Raw genomic sequence first — 19,403 nt, 5'->3', positions numbered from 1 at the left:
CAGACTCTTGTCCTCTGACAGTGATACTCAGAGGGTCAATGAGTAAGTAGCAGACTCTTGTCTTGTCCTCTGACAGTGATACCCAGAGGGTCAATGAGTAAATAGCAGACTCTTGTCTTGTCCTCTGACAGTGATACTCAGAGGTTCAATGAGTAAGTAGCAGACTCTTGTCCTCTGACAGTGATACCCAGAGGGTCAATGAGTAAGTAGCAGACTCTTGTCTTGTCCTCTGACAGTGATACCCAGATGGTCAATGAGTAAGTACCAGACTCTTGTCTTGTCCTCTGACAGTGATACCCAGATGGTCAATGAGTAAGTACCAGACTCTTGTCTTGTCCTCTGACAGTGATACTCAGAGGTTCAATGAGTAAGTAGCAGACTCTTGTCTTGTCCTCTGACAGTGATACCCAGAGGGTCAATGAGTAAGTAGCAGACTCTTGTCTTGTCCTCTGACAGTGATACTCAGAGGTTCAATGAGTAAGTAGCAGACTCTTGTCCTCTGACAGTGATACCCAGAGGGTCAATGAGTAAGTAGCAGACTCTTGTCTTGTCCTCTGACAGTGATACCCAGAGGGTCAATGAGTAAGTACCAGACTCTTGTCTTGTCCTCTGACAGTGATACCCAGATGGTCAATGAGTAAGTACCAGACTCTTGTCTTGTCCTCTGACAGTGATACTCAGAGGTTCAATGAGTAAGTAGCAGACTCTTGTCTTGTCCTCTGACAGTGATACCCAGAGGGTCAATGAGTAAGTAGCAGACTCTTGTCTTTTCCTCTGACAGTGATACCCAGAGGGTCAATGAGTAAGTAGCAGACTCTTGTCCTCTGACAGTGATACTCAGAGGGTCAACGAGTAAGTAGCAGACTCTTGTCTTGTCCTCTGACAGTGATACCCAGATGGTCAATGAGTAAGTACCAGACTCTTGTCTTGTCCTCTGACAGTGATACCCAGAGGGTCAATGAGTAAGTAGCAGACTCTTGTCTTGTCCTCTGACAGTGATTCCCAGAGGTTCAATGAGTAAGTAGCAGACTCTTGTCCTCTGACAGAGATACCCAGAGGGTCAATGAGTAAGTACCAGACTCTTGTCCTCTGACAGTGATACCCGGAGGGTCAATGAGTAAGTAGCAGACTCTTGTCTTGTCCCCTGATAGGCCAGGGACTCATTTCACCAAGTGATTGTTGTGCTGTGACTTCTGAAATTCCCATGCTTAAACATAGGCTTACAACAGTCATAGCACTCTGACAGCTTTGTGAAGCAGGGTCTTGGACACAATTCTGTATATGCTGAGTTGTTGAAGTTGTTCCACAAATGAACAAGACTTATTTATTCGTGTGTAATGCGCACTTGTGAGTTATATTCACCCTTAATCATGGGCAGTTAAATTCTGGAAAAATATATCTGTCGTAAACGTATCTAAACATTTCAGGCTGTCAGCACAAACCACGAAATTTACAATGTCTCAACTCTGGTTTTTTTTTCACCAAAATAATATTCTAATAAGAGCCCCCAATTTCTAATTTTTAGAGCGCCCTGGGCGCTTATTATGTCAAATACGGTATATGGAGTCCTCCGGGACACTACAGCTGCATTTAAATTTTAAACAATATAATGGAGTTTGCTTTTTATAATAACTTTGAAATTTGTATATGAAAATTATTAGATATGTTAAAATTAAAGTGACAACTAGCATTTTTGCTTTTGTGGATTTCTTCATGATCAAGTTGAAGTTTTTGTGAAACATGTTGCAAACATGCAAACATCCTCATGGCAATGACATTGATACTTCAACCACAAACAGTGTTATAGTTCCCCAGAGTGTTGTTTGGAATAGTTCGAGAATAAAGTGTTAGGAATAGAACAACACAGGTGTTTTGTCGGGCCAAACATTACAAATACGTTGACATTGAAAAAGTAAAATGTGTAGCGGACAGCAGAAGTGCATCTCTTCATGTGAATATTGCTCATTTTAAAATATTCAGTGTATGCATTAATATTGGTTTATGTAATAAGTGAAAAGTCCAATAATACCTGACAAGTGAAATTAGAAAATGTAAAAAGAAAACAGGTTGATATTATTTTTAAATATGTTTCTACACCACACCAACCTAAAAACAAATATGTGTGAGTCTCTGGGACACAAATATTATTTTCCTCAATAAGTTAACAAAGTTTCTGCCATCTTGGATGGATTTGTTTGGATTTTGCTGATTTTAAGTGATCCAAGTTCCTTTTTCAACAAGTATTGATGAATGTACCCCTTTCCTTAGTACATTTCAGATTGTCAGACCAAGAGGCGAGGGTGCAGTGAACGCCATCACCAACTTTGAGAAGGTGATCCTCACCCTAAACACCACCTTGACAACAGCTGCTGAAGCAAGGGTAACCATTGCAGAAGCACAGGCCAATCTCAACAGTGTCACCATAGCAAATCTGGAGGCACAAGCTAATGCCTCGAAGGCAGAGAGCGACCAAATACTGGCCATGATCAACACCATCAACTATCAACCTGAGGGTAAGGTGCTTCGTAGCCTTGCTTCAAGGCTGTACTGACAGACTGTGTATAATTCTATCTTTGCAATAGGCAAGTCTAGATAAGGGGACAGTCTAAGGAAACCAGACCTTTATGGGGACAACTTGTTCAGATTATTTATATGAGTTAGAAATTATTTATCAAAAATAATTATTGCTTTAGAGACTTGTGCAGGGTTAGGTGTTTTGTTTGATTCAATCACTTTGGTCATTGAATAGAAAGAGATCAAGGTGAGGCTCATATAAACTATTTTTCTGGAAATTTATGAAATAAGGATGTTGGATATAATATTGGTATTTATGTACAAAAATTGTTCTAGTAATAGTTATTTCGGACGAAATGTGATGTTTCACTGTTTAACGTCACTACCAGGCTGGTTTTCAAATTCCCTTATAAAAAAAAGGCCTGAAAAGATGCATCCCAGACCGCCTTAATCATTCCCCACAAGGCACATTTTTACCTTCTCCGCCGGGTCTTAAGGACGTCTCTAGATATTCCCGGCAAATGTCTCCACACCATCTCGGCAAACTGCTCCAACTTGCAGCTTCCTGAGAAGTATCCGAGACTTCCTTACAGTACCTACTGAAGTAGTATCCGAGACTTCCTTACAGTACCTACTGAAGTAGTATCCGAGACTTCCTTACAGTACCTACTGAAGTAGTATCCGAGACTTCCTTACAGTACCTACTGAAGTAGTATCCGAGACTTCCTTACAGTACCTACTGAAGTAGTATCCGAGACTTCCTTACAGTACCTGAAGTAGTCTCCAATACTTCCTCAGAACTGACCTTATATGGCTAATTAAATATGCTTTGAACCATCTCTGCTGAGAAACAGTACAAAAAACGTGAGATCCTCTACCCTGTGCAACATGCAATCCCATGTCATTCTTGACAATGAAAACTTGCGTTATGGATGGTGATTCATAGAAAAAAAAATTTTTTTATTAAGAAATGATACAAACTTGTTTTCTTAAGTGATTTTTGCTCAGATAAAATAAAGAATTGAAAAAGTTAAACAGTTTTCCATGTTTGTTGATCTACTTTGATATTTGTTTCTTTCTGAAATACAGTCAAACACCGTTGTGTCAAACTTTGATGTGTTGAACTTATGGTTGTCTCGAAGTAAAAGCTTGGTCCCATTGGTATTCCTTCCTTATTCATCACTCTATGGTTTCCAAACCTCGGATAATTCAAAGTATTTACGTTTGTCAAGTTAACTTTGACACAATGGTATTTAACTGTAGTTAAATTAGGTTGGAAAAAAAGTCAATAATCCAATGCAATACACAATGTAAATTTACTTTCCAATATCATCAAATACTTTTTGTCTGGTTCCTTCTGCCAGTTCTTAATGGTTTGATCCTTGCAATTTTTACATGCAATTGTTAACTTTGTGTGTTTTTAGTCTTGAACAGCCGTCTGCAAGGTGTCAACACAAGCATTCAAATTGCCAGAGCCACATGGCTTCCCATTGATGCAAGACTTACACAACTGCAGCTCAGGGCAGACATACTCAAGACTCGAAGTGGAGGTCAGTTCTCATCCAAAGCTGGCTGTTGAATTTAGTCAGTGTTGTCTACCATATACATTTTGTTATTTTTTTGTTTTATTTTTTGTTGTGTAAAGCCCACTCAGCAGTATCCCAGCTATATGATGGCAATCTGTAAAATATCGAGTCTGAAACAGACAGTCCATTGATTGACAGCATGAGCATTGATCTACACAGTTGGGATTCGATGACCATCAACCAAGTGTGCGAGCCTGACATACCAATCCTGTTAGTGGCCTCTTATGACAAGATGGGTTGCAGAAAACCAGTGCTAACCCGAAGACCAATTCTAACCTGGATACTCACGGCGCTACCATATATGTACTTCTGATGGATAGCTGAAAGTTTATTTCTGATTATCCAGTGGTTGACTTCTCTGTTTGGTTTTATTTCAGAATGTATCTAACTTTTAGCCGATATAAAATAATAGGAATACAGATCACCTATTTTTATGCTAGTATGATCTCAATAAAAGAAATCCAGCACTGAAAGTTAGGCTGCAAGTTTTTCTACTGAGTACTTGAGACTTGTGCTAGCTGGAGGCTGAACAATCATTGGCCTTTAGTAGTGAGTGAGTATGGTTTTACACCGCTTTTAGCAATATTCCAGCAATATCACGGCGGGGGACACCAGAAATGGGCTTCACACATTGAACCCATGTCGGGAATCGAACCCGGGTCTTCGGCGTGACGATCCAACGCTTTAACCACTAGGCTACCCGACCGCCCGTTTCTGGGTTTGTCAGCACCATACCAGTGCTCATTGGTTTCACCAATGTGGTTAACAAACTGCATCACTTCAGGCTTTCTTCCATATTAAGTTGACACACCCTGATATAACTTGAATACTGTTCGAAGTGGCGTTAAACCCAACTCACTCACTACTTGTAGATACATGACGTTATCTATAACAGGGGTGGTGAGTTTGGACCATACACTAAAAGCCTATTAGTCCAGTTCCCACTGAAATACATACAAAATTAATGAATCATATGGGTTTGGAGAAATGTCCCTTGTTTCAGCAGGAATGTTTCAGAAGGTGATTAATGGAATCAGAACTAACAGGGCTTGAGTGTATCTAAACTAATTGGGGCATGACTAGAGTGAGTTGGGATTAACACCGCTTTTAACAGTATTCCAGTTCTATCGCGGCGTGTCAGCTTAATATGGGAGGAAAGCCCAAAGTATTGCAGGTCTCGGACATTTACCACTTTGGTGAAACTCACGAGCATGGGTGTGGTGCTGACAAACCTAGAAACATAATTGGGGCAAACCGGGATTCAAACCCACAATCATAGGTTTCTGGCGTGCCCAAGGGATGCAACTCTGCACAGCGAATCGCGGAGCCTTAGACGACTGGGCCTCTTGTGCGCCCGGGGGCATGACTAGAAAGTTACTTTATCTGAAAGGATATTTCCATCTTCCCAAGGCAAGAGAGTTAACTGACTTTAAAAGTCCAGTTTCCACCCTTGCCAAACTACGCTGAATTCCTGGGCTCGATCGTATCGCCACCAGTGGCTATTACGAGTTATGTCACTTCTATGCCTCTCCTATTGACCAATCAGATTCCACCCTTTGTATCACTTGCATTTGCTTCAAACAAAATTGCGGCACCCAGTCAAGACGATCCGATCGATAATCAAGATCTATATTGTGATAAAACGGATCTTACATCGTGAAGTGCATCAAATCACCTGAGGACCTTGATTAAAAACATGAAAAGATTTGACAAATATCTGTTGACAGTGCACATGCTTTGCAAATCCTGCAATTGACCGAAATCTGCATGACAGTTTATGTACCAGATTTTGATTTAAATGCACGATTTTAATTGCACTATGCATAAACTCGTTAGTCCAGCCAAAACTCCATAATACCAGCCTAATTTGGCAAGGGTGAAAGCTGGACTTTTATAGTCAGTTAACTCTCTCTTGCCTCGGGAAGATGGGATATTTCAAGTTCATGTATATGTGAATAGTTAATGGATTTTTTATTATGAATGGGATATTTTTCAGCTGAAGTTAATCAAGCTACCAGCCTTGCCCAAGAGGCTATATTGAAGACTTCAACCACGCAGAGTTCATTGTCATCGGCGAATATGACTTTAGCTAATGTGAGGACAAGTGTCAATACAATTAAAGACCTCAATGACAGGGGTCTACAGCTCACGAGCTCGGTTTCCAACAAAGGTAAATACGAAAGATAGTATGGAAATATTTTACATATCTGTCCTGTAGACAGTGGGTTACAGTCTTTTCATGTTTGTCCAGTAGACGGTAGGTTCATGTCTTGTCATGTTTGGCCAGTAGACTGTAGGTTTCAGAATTACCATGTTTGTCCACTAGACGGTAGGCTCCAGTGTTGCCATGTTTGTCCAGTAGACTGTAGGTTTCAGAATTATCATGTTTGTCCAGTAGACTGTAGGTTTCAGAATTATCATGTTTGTCCAGTAGACTGTAGGTTTCAGAATTATCATGTTTGTCCAGTAGAATGTAGGTTCCAGTCTTGTCATGTTAGTCCAGTGGATTGAAGTTTTCAGAATTATATATGTTTGTCCAGGAGACAGTAGGTTCCAGTCTTGTCATGTTTGTCCAGGAGACAGTAGGTTCCAGTCTTGTCATGTTAGTCCAGTGGATTTAAGGTTTCAGAATTACTATGTTTGTCCAGGAGACAGTAGGTTCCAGTCTTGTCATGTTTGTCCATTTGAGTGTAGGTTCACAATGTATCATCTAGATACTAAATCAAGACATTTCTTAAGACAAGACTACTGTGAATGAAGTTTGTACATTCCTGATAAGAACTACCAAGTCAGTAAAATTATGCCTCAAATTTAATATAAATATTAAACAAGAAATATGAAATGTTCTTTGAAACAATGGATATGTCACTTATGACTACTATTCCAAAGGGCTTCTGATTTGTTCAGGCAATACTAATATTTCTTCACTCATTGTTTGACATCCTTTGTGGTTATTTCAACATAAAATAATGTCCCTGTCTACCTCACAGTCATGTTATGGAAGAAGTATACCATGTATTAACCACTAAACAAACACACAACTTGCTTTTTCTTAAAGGGCAAGTTCACACGGAAATGAACCTTTTTTTCTTGTACTTTTTCCACATTAAAAGTGTTAACATAGAAGTGTCATAGACAAAAATATAAAAACATCATATTTAATTCACATATTTTTTGCACTAAAACAATTTATATTTTTCACATTTACCAAGTGTTCTATTTCCATAACAAAAACACCATGGCTTATGTCCCTTGCAATATGACGTCATTGGTGCCAATTGATAAACATTATGACGTCATCATGCTTTGTTAGAGCCGCTTCACGTGGTGTAGGTACAGTTTTGTGATTCTAGCATCTCAGATGCCATCCAGAATTGTGTTATGCTGAGTCACCACTGCGCCGGAGTGTGTCGTAGACCATGTTGTTTTACCGCAAACTGGTCCTTGATATCTTTTGCGTTGAGAATAGACAGGGACCCAGTTGAATTGGCACCAATTACGTCATAATCTAAGGGGGATAACTCAGGCCTATTTCGCTCGTAAAACGAAGGCCTCATAACGGCATATCACTTTCACACTGTTGTGAGCTTCCTACTTTCACTGTGAAAAAAATGAGTGTATATTTTCAAACACAGATACTAACTAATTCTAAAATTGCGTTTTGTTTAGAAAAAGAAAGAAAGTGATTTTTGCGTGTACACTTCCCCTTTAAACCACCTTCTTGATTACATTTTATAACCTGCTTTTTCAAAATTGGATGTTACTAAATGAATGTCTTTTACAGCTATCTGTAATATACATAACTTGTTTCAACATCAAAACATCATTCAAATTTTAGACATGTTTTGTTGTCATTTAAGGAAAGAGACCTGCAAGTATTTCAATGTTGTTATTTTGCAGTCGGTGACATCGAAGCTCGCATGGACTCCATGACAAGAACAATAGAGGGTATCAGGCAGCACCAACAAACTGTGACAGGCCAACAAGCAGACGTCAACAACAGAATTGTCAGTATTGAAGCTAAGTTGCTCCGGGCCAAGGCATTGCTAGGGAAGTTCCGCTATCCTGTCAAGTTCAATGGGTCTTCAGGCGTGTCTGTCACAAACCCCTCTAAAGATGTAGCGCTGCCTTACACGGACGTGGAGTTCACTTTCCAGAAGATTGCAACGGTTAACAATGCCCTGCTGTTCTTCTCTGAAAATACTGCCACAGTTGAAGTGCTCAGTGTTGAGATTGTTAATAATCAGGTTCACATGCAGTTCAACTGGACCTCTGGAAACTCTGCCATCACCAGCCTGGCAACTCTTTGTGATGACTGCTGGTTCCGAGTGCAAGCCTCAAGGTAAATCTGGATGATGTAGCAGTTTTTGTAGCTCACCTTATTGATTTGGTATGACATTGCTTTGAACAATATTTCAATTATATTATGGCATGTCAGGTTAATGTGGGAGGAAAGCCCATAGTGATGCAAGTGTTAGATGTTTACCACTTTGGTGGAACCCATGAGCATGGATATGGTCCTCAAAATCGAGAAACATTATTAGTGTGAATTGTGGCACCTTAGATGACCTGATGTTATGGTGCTTTGTCGTCTCCATCATAATCTTCAATTGTTTTTAGGGTTTTGAAACCCTTATATAGCCTTTCTGATCAAATATAATGTTCAATTAAGAAAATCAAGTCAGCTACAGACTTTTCCAGCCTCTATCTAAAAAAATCCATTAATGCATGGTATCCAATAATGTTTCATGTATACTGGTATCTCATTTATTCATAGCAATCTATGATAATAGAATACCTGTTTACAATCTCAATGAACACTTGCAGTCAGTCAGCTCTGTTACTGTTTGTTTAAATTCATGCTTATGTTGAAACTTTTGTCCTTGTGATTTAACTAATACAATTAAAAGTCTAACAACCATCTAATAGGGAATAGGTGATGTCTCAAGATGTCTTAATTCTGAAGGATTTGATTTTTTAAAGAATATTATTTGATGTTTTATTATCATTATAAGATGATCAATGCTGCTTTCTGTAGTGTTATGGCAATAACAGAATACCAAGAATGAGCTGGGAATCAAACCAGGGATGCCAGCCTGACAAGCAAACATTGTAACCACTGGGCTAACTTTAATTCTTTATACGAGTATGTGGAACAAAGATAAATGTTTTAATGAAGATACAATCTGTGACAGGTATAACACCTTGGTGTTCCTGGCAGTGACGTTGGTGTCGACTGGCGGTGTAGCTGCTGCTGCTGCCCCCCCTATAACTAAGGAGCCATTGACGTTCAACTCGCCACTTTACTTTGGAAGCCTGCCTGTTGGTGTTCAGGTATGTTCAATTTGTTAAATTGTTTGACTATTGTAGGAACGGTTTGGAGTGAGTTAGTATGGTTTTACGCCACTTTTAGCAATATTCCACGACGGGGGACGCAAGAAATAGGCATCACATATTGTACCCATGTCGGGAATCGAACCTGGATCTTCAGCGTCTCGAGCTAACGCTTTTAACCACTAGGCTACCTCACTGCCTCAGGAACTATTTTGAAGAAACCATTCTATTCAAATGTTATCTGTGTCAATCAATATATGTGGTGTGAAATAATATAGAATAAAACTTGTTAGACAATTTATTTGAATACAATTGTGCAAGCAGACAGTTGATGGAAAAATGGTTGTGAGATGAAACAATTCTCATTCAAAATAAATAAAATGCTTCAATGTGATGCTTTGCTGATTCATGTGGCCTACTAAATAAGATAAAGTTTTAGTTATTAATACCACTGAAATGTGAACTGTATTTTTCAGACAAGCAAAGTCAGTAGCCGGTCTGGGTTTGAAGGCTGCATGTATGATGTCAAATTCAATGGAGGAGATGTGGAAATATGGCAAGAGTCCATCAATGCTGGGAACACACCTCAGTGTTGCCGAACGCCCACACCAACGACCCCAACATTGGGTGCAGGGGTCAGCTTCGATGGCTTCGGACAACTGGTGCTGAATGCAGGACTCCTGAATATCACAGACGTCCCACTGAATATTACCCTCAAGTTCAGGACATTTAACCCCAATGCATATCTGTTCTTGCTTGCAAGAGACAGTGTTCCTGTTACGTTTGGTATTTACCTGAGTAATGGCTACATTGTGTTAGAAATTGGCACTGTCGGTGACCCACAGAACCGCATTCAGACAACCAACAAATTCAACACAGGAGATTGGTTCCAGGTAAGACTTGGTCTGTTAAACAAATTCGAGGATGTCTTCCTGACATTATTGTCTGTAATTTACGCTATTGATTTACATCAGTGTATCCTTTTACTTTGTAATCATTAACAATTTGCGTAACAATTAGATTTATACACTTTGGTTAACACTTTGAATTGGTGCATTTGTGATAATGTTGTTACAGGTGTTTTACTTGGTGAATAGGACATAAATGTATGTCCATTTGCATCCATGAGTACAAGTACCTTAAATAAAGGTTGTATGAAGGTTGTAGGGTTACATAAGAGTTGTAGGGTTACATAAGAGTTGTAGGGTTACATGAGGGTTGTAGGGTTACATAAGGGTTGTAGGGTTGTATGAAGGTTTTAGGGTTACATAAGGGTGGTAGGGTTGTATAAAGGTTGGTGGGTTGTATGAAGGTTGTAGGGTTACATGAGGGTTGTAGGGTTCTATGAAGGTTGTAGTGAGTGAGTGAGTATGGTTTTACGTCGCTTTTAGCAATATTGCAGCAATATCATAGTGGGGGATACCAGAAATGAGCTTCACACATTTTACCCATGTTGGGAATCTACGGCTCTATGGCGTCGGGTCTACAGCGTGACGAGCGAACGCGTTAACCACTAGGCTACCCGACCGCCCTTGAAGGTTGTAGGGTTACATGAAGGCTGTAGGGTTGTATGAAGGTTGTAGGGTTACATGAGGGATGTAGGGTTGTATGAATGTTGTAGGGTTGTATGAGGGTTGTTGGGTTACGTTTGTGGTTGTTGGGTTACATAAGGGTTACATGAGGGCTGTAGGGTTACATGAGGGTTGTTTGAAGGTTGTAGGGTTACATGAGGGTTGTATGAAGGTTGTAGGGTTGTATGAGGGTTGTAGGGTTGTATGAAGATTGTATGAGGGTTGTAGGGTTGTATGAAGATTGTATGAGGGTTGTAGGGTTACATGAGGGTTGTATGAAGGTTGTAGGGTTACATGAGGGTTGTATGAAGGTTGTAGGGTTACATGAGGGTTGTATGAAGGTTGTAGGGTTACATGAGGGTTGTATGAAGGTTGTAGGGTTGTATGAAGGTTGTAGGGTTGTATGAAGGTTGTAGGGTTGTATGAAGGTTGTATAGAGGTTGTAGGGTTACATGAGGGTTGTAGGGATGTATGAAGGTTGTAGTGTTACATGAGGGTTGTAGGGCTGTATGAAGGTTGTAGGGTTGTATGAAGGTTGTAGGGTTGTATGAAGGTTGTAGGGTTGTATGAAGGTTGTAGGGTTGTATGAAGGTTTAAGGGCTGTATGAGTGTTGTAGGGTTGTATGAAGGTTGTAGGGTTACATGATGGTTGTATGAAGGTTGTAGGGTTACATGAGGGTTATAGGGTTGTATGAGGGTTGTAGGGTTGTATGAAGGTTGTAGGGTTGTATGAAGGTTGTAGGGTTACATGAGGGTTGTATGAAGGTTGTAGGGTTGTATGAAGGTTGTAGGGTTGTATGAAGGTTGAAGGGTTGTATGAAGATTGTAGGGTTGTATGAAGGTTGTAGGGTTGTATGAAGGTTGTAGGGTTGTATGAAGGTTGTAGGGTTGTATGAAGGTTGTAGGGTTGTATTAAGGTATATGTGTTGAGAGTGTGTTGCATGTGCCTAAGTGAGGAAAGGACGAACCGTCAAAGTGATTAAATATGTTGACTTCCCTGACAGGTTGTTGCTCAGCACAGCACCCAGAACTCCCTTGAGATCTTCAAAGATGGAGTGGGATCTATTGAAGCTGTCACCCCGGTGCCTGATAATCCTGTAGACTTGACACCTCTGCAAGGGCTGGACATCACATTCGGCTCAGATAAGAGACCCAACTCAATCACGTGAGATATTATTCATGAGGGGTGACTTTCAAGAGTATTTTTGGTATTCAACATGGTAACACAGCCTAACACATCTGCATAGTGCTATATTCAGCAGATACTGCTTGGGACCATGTCAGGGCGTAAGGAAGGTACCCCTTATCATTTTCAGATAACCATGTCTCTTTGAACAGGGTGGATTTTGGATGATATCTGTATTAGGGCTGGGACGAGTCCAAATTTACTAACCAGGTACCCACCCCCTATTACCCAGCCCTACCCGGGTACCCACTGTAGGTCTCAGGAGATGTCTCAAATTGTTCGATTGGGAATATTTGTAGCATAGCCCTGGCAAAACGTATTTAGATACAGGTATTAAACAATCTGGTCATGCATACACTGAAGTTGAATTAAGTTATATCTTTATTCAACCGTATGAAAAATCAGAAGGAATGGGTGCATAGTCAGAAAGAAATGCGAACATTAGTGTCTTGTAGTGTAACCATAATTTTTGTCATTAAACAATATATCATGTGACAAGAAGAAAATGTTACTTGTCTTCAATATTCTTTTAGGCTGCATATTTTTGGAAAATTCAGGTTTCTAATGGTAATTCTAATTCTAATGCTAATATTGAACTGTCTTTAAATCACCGTCATTTCATCTCTTTCCTGGTAATATAAATTTGATTGATTTACAGCATCCTAAACTTTCTGTTACAATGTACTTAGTGCCGCAACACTCTCCAAGACATTCTCTGGCTGTATGAAGGACTTCACCCACTCAAGTGGAGGCGGCGTTGTCACACGGCTCTTCACCCAGGGCGTTGTCAGTCAGACAGGTGTCTCACCCAGTGGGTGTCCACAAACGGTGAGAACAAACATGCACAAGTGGGATGCATGGGGGTCTCTTGTGGAGGGGGGGGGATGTGAAGTTTGTGGGTGGGATAACGCTGTAGGTAGTGGGTAAGGTGATACAGTGGGTGGGTAAGGTGATACAGTGGGTGGGTAAGGTGTTACAGTGGGTGGGCAAGGTGATACAGTGGGTGGGTAAGGTGATACAGTGGGTGGGTAAGGTGATACAGTGGGTGGGTAAGGTGATACAGTGGGTGGGTAAGGTGTTACAGTGGGTGGGCAAGGTGATACATTGGGTGGGTAAGGTGATACAGTGGGTGGGTAAGGTGATTCAGTGGGTGGGTAAGGTGATACAGTGGGTGGGTAAGGTTATACAGTGGGTGGGTAAGGTGATACAGTGGGTGGGCAAGGTGATACAGTGGGTGGGTAAAGCTGTAGGTAGTGGGCAAGGTGATACAGTGGGTGGGTAAGGTGATACAGTGGGTGGGTAAGGTGTTACAGTGGGTGGGATAACGCTGTAGGTAGTGGGTAAGGTGATACAGTGGGTGGGCAAGGTGATACAGTGGGTGGGTAAGGTGATACAGTGGGTGGGTAAGATGATACAGTGGGTGGGTAAGGTGTTACAGTGGGTGGGTAAGGTGATACAGTGGGTGGGTAAGGTGATACAGTGGGTGGATAAGGTGATACAGTGGGTGGGTAAGGTGATACAGTGGGTGGGTAAGGTGATACAGTGGGTGGGTAAGGTGATACAGTGGGTGGATAAGGTGATACAGTGGGTGGGTAAGGTGTTACAGTGGGTGGGTAAGGTGTTACAGTGGGTGGGATAACGCTGTAGGTAGTGGGTAAGGTGATACAGTGGGTGGGTAAGGTGATACAGTGGGTGGGCAAGGTGATACAGTGGGTGGATAAGGTGATATAGTGGGTGGGCAAAGCTGTAGGTAGTGGATAAGGTGATATAGTGGTTGGGTAAAGCTGTAGGTAGTGGATAGGGTGATATAGTGGGTGTGTGAAGCTGTAGGTAGTGGATAGGGTGATATAGTGGGTGGGTAAAGCTGTAGGTAGTGGATAGGGTGATATAGTGGGTGTGTGAAGCTGTAGGTAGTGGATAGGGTGTTACAGTGGGTGGGTAAGGTGTTACAGTGGGTGGGATAATGCTGTAGGTAGTGGGTAAGGTGATACAGTGGGTGGGTAAGGTGATACAGTGGGTGGGCAAGGTGATACAGTGGGTGGATAAGGTGAGATAATGGGTGGGCAAAGCTGTAGGTAGTGGATAAGGTGATATAGTGGTTGGGTAAAGCTGTAGGTAGTGGATAGGGTGATATAGTGGGTGTGTGAAGCTGTAGGTAGTGGATAGGGTGATACAGTGGGTGGGTAAAGCTGTAGGTAGTGGATAGGGTGATATAGTCGGTGGGCAAAGCTGTAGGTAGTGGATAGAATGATATAGTGGATGTGTGAAGCTGTAGGTAGTGGATAGGGTGATACAGTAGATGGATATAGTTATAATTTGTAGTTACGATCATGAGAGATAACTAATTATTATGTTCACATCTTATTTTTCAGACAATTTCGGGCATCATGTTAACTTCAGACTCTTCATTCCTGGAACTGGCTTTACCACCGGGTGTCATCTCGCATATAAACATGGATTTTGTAACCACAAAGTCCAATGGTATCCTCATGTACATCAAGGACCCTGCATCAGTGAGTATTGTCCTTGATATCCTGTAATCTCCTGTCAGTCTCTAACATCAGTGAGTATTGCCTTGATATCCTGTAATCTCCTGTCAGCCTCTAACATCAGTGAGTATTGCCTTGATATCCTGTAATCTCCTGTCAGACTCTAACATCAGTGAGTATTGCCTTGATATCCTGTAATCTCCTGTCAGTCTCTAACATCAGTGAGTATTGCCCTTGATATCCTGTAATCTCCAGTCAGCCTCTAACATCAGTGAGTATTGCCTTGATATCCTGTAATCTCCAGTCAGCCTCTAACATCAGTGAGTATTGCCCTTGATATCCTGTAATCTCCAGTCAGTCTCTAACATCATTGAGTATTGTCCTTGATATCCTGTAATCGCCAGTCAGTCTCTAACATCAGTGAATATTGTCCTTGATATCCTGTAATCTCCTGTCAGTCTCTAACATCAGTGAGTATTGCCCTTGATATCCTGTAATCTCCAGTCAGCCTCTAACATCAGTGAGTATTGCCTTGATATCCTGTAATCTCCAGTCAGCCTCTAACATCAGTGAGTATTGCCCTTGATATCCTGTAATCTCCAGTCAGTCTCTAACATCATTGAGTATTGTCCTTGATATCCTGTAATCGCCAGTCAGTCTCTAACATCAGTGAATATTGTCCTTGATATCCTGTAATCTCCAGTCAGTCTCTAACATCAGTGAGTATTGCCTTGATATCCTGTAATCTCCTGTCAGTCTCTAACATCAGTGAGTATTGCCTTGATATCCTGTAATCTCCAGTCAGTCTCTAACATCAGTGAGTATTGCCCTTGATATCCTGTAATCTCCAGTCAGTCTCAAACATCAGTGAGTATTGTCCTTGATATCCTGTAATCTCCAGTCAGTCTCAAACATCAGTGAGTATTGTCCTTGATATCCTGTAATCTCCTGTCAGTCTGTAACATCAGTGAGTATTGCCTTGATATCCTGTAATCTCCAGTCAGTCTCTAACATCAGTGAGTATTGCCCTTGATATCCTGTAATCTCCAGTCAGTCTCTAACATCAGTGAGTATTGCCCTTTGTATCCTGTAATCTCCAGTCAGTCTCTAACATCAGTGAGTATTGCCTTGATATCCTGTAATCTCCTGTCAGTCTCTAACATCAGTGAGTATTGCCTTGATATCCTGTAATCTCCAGTCAGTCTCAAACATCAGTGAGTATTGCCCTTGGTATCCTGTAATCTCCAGTCAGTCTCTAACATCAGTGAGTATTGCCCTTGATATCCTGTTATCTCCAGTCAGTCTCTAACATCAGTGAGTATTGCCCTTGATATCCTGTAATCTCCAGTCAGTCTCAAACATCAGTGAGTATTGTCCTTGATATCCTGTAATCTCCAGTCAGTCTCAAACATCAGTGAGTATTGTCCTTGATATCCTGTAATCTCCTGTCAGTCTGTAACATCAGTGAGTATTGCCTTGATATCCTGTAATCTCCAGTCAGTCTCTAACATCAGTGAGTATTGCCCTTGATATCCTGTAATCTCCTGTCAGTCTCTAACATCAGTGAGTATTGCCCTTTGTATCCTGTAATCTCCTGTCAGTCTCTAACATCAGTGAGTATTGCCTTGATATCCTGTAATCTCCTGTCAGTCTCTAACATCAGTGAGTATTGCCTTGATATCCTGTAATCTCCAGTCAGTCTCAAACATCAGTGAGTATTGCCCTTGGTATCCTGTAATCTCCAGTCAGTCTCTAACATCAGTGAGTATTGTCCTTGATATCCTGTTATCTCCAGTCAGTCTCTAACATCAGTGAGTATTGTCCTTGATATCCTGTTATCTCCAGTCAGTCTCTAACATCAGTGAGTATTGTCCTTGATATCCTGTAATCTCCAGTCAGTCTCAAACATCAGTGAGTATTGTCTTTGATATCCTGTAATCTCCAGTCAGTCTCTAACATCAGTGAGTTTTGCCCGTGGTGTCCTGTAATCTCCAGTCAGTCTCTAACATCAGTGAGTTTTGCCCGTGGTGTCCTGTAATCTCCAGTCAGTCTCTAACATCAGTGAGTATTGCCTTGATATCCTGTAATCACAAGTCAGCCTCTAACATCAGTGAGTATTGCCCGAGTGTTTTGTAATCTCCAGTCAGTCTCTAACATCAGTGAGTATTGCCTTGATATCCTGTAATCTCCTGTCAGTCTCTAACATCAGTGAGTATTGCCTTGATATCCTGTAATCTCCAGTCAGTCTCAAACATCAGTGAGTATTGCCCTTGGTATCCTGTAATCTCCAGTCAGTCTCTAACATCAGTGAGTATTGCCCTTGATATCCTGTTATCTCCAGTCAGTCTCTAACATCAGTGAGTATTGTCCTTGATATCCTGTTATCTCCAGTCAGTCTCTAACATCAGTGAGTATTGTCCTTGATATCCTGTAATCTCCAGTCAGTCTCAAACATCAGTGAGTATTGTCTTTGATATCCTGTAATCTCCAGTCAGTCTCTAACATCAGTGAGTTTTGCCCGTGGTGTCCTGTAATCTCCAGTCAGTCTCTAACATCAGTGAGTTTTGCCCGTGGTGTCCTGTAATCTCCAGTCAGTCTCTAACATCAGTGAGTATTGCCTTGATATCATGTAATCACAAGTCAGCCTCTAACATCAGTGAGTATTGCCCGAGTGTTTTGTAATCTCCAGTCAGTCTCTAACATCAGTGAGTATTACCTTGATATCTTGTAATCTCCAGTCAGCCTCTAACATCAGTGAGTATTGCCTTGATATCCTGTAATCTCCAGTCAGCCTCTAACATCAGTGAGTATTGCCTTGATATCCTGTAATCTCCAGTCAGCCTCTAACATCAGTGAGTATTACCCTTGGTGTCCTGTAATCTCTCCAGTCTCTAACATCAGTGAGTATTGCCTTGATATCCTGTTATCTCCAGTCAGTCTCTAACATCAGTGAGTATTGCCTTGATATCTTGTAATCTCCTGTCAGCCTCTAACATCAGTGAGTATTGCCTTGATATCCTGTAATCACAAGTCAGCCTCTAACATCAGTGAAAATTGCCCGAGTGTTTTGTAATCTCCGGTCAGTCTCTAACATCAGTGAGTATTGTCCTTGATATCCTGTAATCTCCAGTCAGTCTCTCAAATCAGTGTGCTGTAATCTCTAGTCAGGCTCAAACATCAGTGTGCTGTAATCTCCAGTCAGTGTGTAACATCAATGTGCTGTAATCTCCAGTCAGTCTGTAACATCAATGTGCTGTAATCTCCAGTCAGTCTGTAACATCAGTGTGCTGTAATCTCCAGTCAGTCTGTAACATCAATGTGTTGTAATCTCCAGTCAGTCTGTAACATCAGTGTGCTGTAATCTCCAGTCAGTGTGTAACATCAATGTGCTGTAATCTCCAGTCAGTCTGTAACATCAGTGTGCTGTAATCTCCAGTTAGTCTCTCACATCAGTGTGCTGTAATCTCCAGTCAGTCTGTAACATCAATGTGCTGTAATCTCCAGTTAGTCTCTAACATCAGTGAGTTTTGCCCGTGGTGTCCTGTAATCTCCAGTCAGTCTCTAACATCAGTGAGTATTGCCTTGATATCATGTAATCACAAGTCAGCCTCTAACATCAGTGAGTATTGCCCGAGTGTTTTGTAATCTCCAGTCAGTCTCTAACATCAGTGAGTATTACCTTGATATCTTGTAATCTCCAGTCAGCCTCTAACATCAGTGAGTATTGCCTTGATATCCTGTAATCTCCAGTCAGCCTCTAACATCAGTGAGTATTGCCTTGATATCCTGTAATCTCCAGTCAGCCTCTAACATCAGTGAGTATTACCCTTGGTGTCCTGTAATCTCTCCAGTCTCTAACATCAGTGAGTATTGCCTTGATATCCTGTTATCTCCAGTCAGTCTCTAACATCAGTGAGTATTGCCTTGATATCTTGTAATCTCCTGTCAGCCTCTAACATCAGTGAGTATTGCCTTGATATCCTGTAATCACAAGTCAGCCTCTAACATCAGTGAAAATTGCCCGAGTGTTTTGTAATCTCCGGTCAGTCTCTAACATCAGTGAGTATTGTCCTTGATATCCTGTAATCTCCAGTCAGTCTCTCAAATCAGTGTGCTGTAATCTCTAGTCAGGCTCAAACATCAGTGTGCTGTAATCTCCAGTCAGTGTGTAACATCAATGTGCTGTAATCTCCAGTCAGTCTGTAACATCAATGTGCTGTAATCTCCAGTCAGTCTGTAACATCAGTGTGCTGTAATCTCCAGTCAGTCTGTAACATCAATGTGTTGTAATCTCCAGTCAGTCTGTAACATCAGTGTGCTGTAATCTCCAGTCAGTGTGTAACATCAATGTGCTGTAATCTCCAGTCAGTCTGTAACATCAGTGTGCTGTAATCTCCAGTTAGTCTCTCACATCAGTGTGCTGTAATCTCCAGTCAGTCTGTAACATCAATGTGCTGTAATCTCCAGTTAGTCTCTAACATCAGTGAGTGGGTTTGTCCATTTCCTATTGCCATTGAGCAGTAACATATCATGTCATGAAATACTCATCTTTTGTATTGCAATATGAGGATGTCACTTAAAAATACATGTTTTCTTGTAAAATTAGAAAAGGATACGATTTCAAGAAATGACTAAGTCTATGCAGAAATATAGTTACTTGTGCCAAAGTCTTATCCCTGTGTGTAATAACAAACAGGCGTCATTTGTTTAAAGGTCTCTTTCC

At 41.1% G+C, this 19,403-nt stretch overlaps 1 protein-coding gene across 1 annotated transcript in view; it reads left to right on the top strand.

Moving 5' to 3' along the window:
* Positions 1-19,403, top strand: part of LOC139479639 (laminin subunit beta-1-like) — a 91,707-nt gene that overhangs the window by 53,430 nt on the left and 18,874 nt on the right. Inside the window, exons 34-42 of the mRNA XM_071262483.1 lie at positions 2,269-2,513; positions 3,939-4,064; positions 6,097-6,270; positions 8,001-8,442; positions 9,296-9,434; positions 9,911-10,327; positions 12,010-12,170; positions 12,881-13,019; positions 14,564-14,704. Coding sequence (XP_071118584.1) covers positions 2,269-2,513; positions 3,939-4,064; positions 6,097-6,270; positions 8,001-8,442; positions 9,296-9,434; positions 9,911-10,327; positions 12,010-12,170; positions 12,881-13,019; positions 14,564-14,704 — 1,984 coding nt within the window. The remainder of the gene's footprint in view (positions 1-2,268; positions 2,514-3,938; positions 4,065-6,096; positions 6,271-8,000; positions 8,443-9,295; positions 9,435-9,910; positions 10,328-12,009; positions 12,171-12,880; positions 13,020-14,563; positions 14,705-19,403) is intronic.

Source organism: Haliotis cracherodii, unplaced genomic scaffold (assembly GCF_022045235.1).
Source record: "Haliotis cracherodii isolate W230 unplaced genomic scaffold, xgHalCrac1.p SCAF_1, whole genome shotgun sequence".
NCBI classification, from domain to species: Eukaryota; Metazoa; Mollusca; class Gastropoda; order Lepetellida; family Haliotidae; genus Haliotis; species Haliotis cracherodii.
This window is presented reverse-complemented; position numbering and strand designations above follow the sequence as displayed.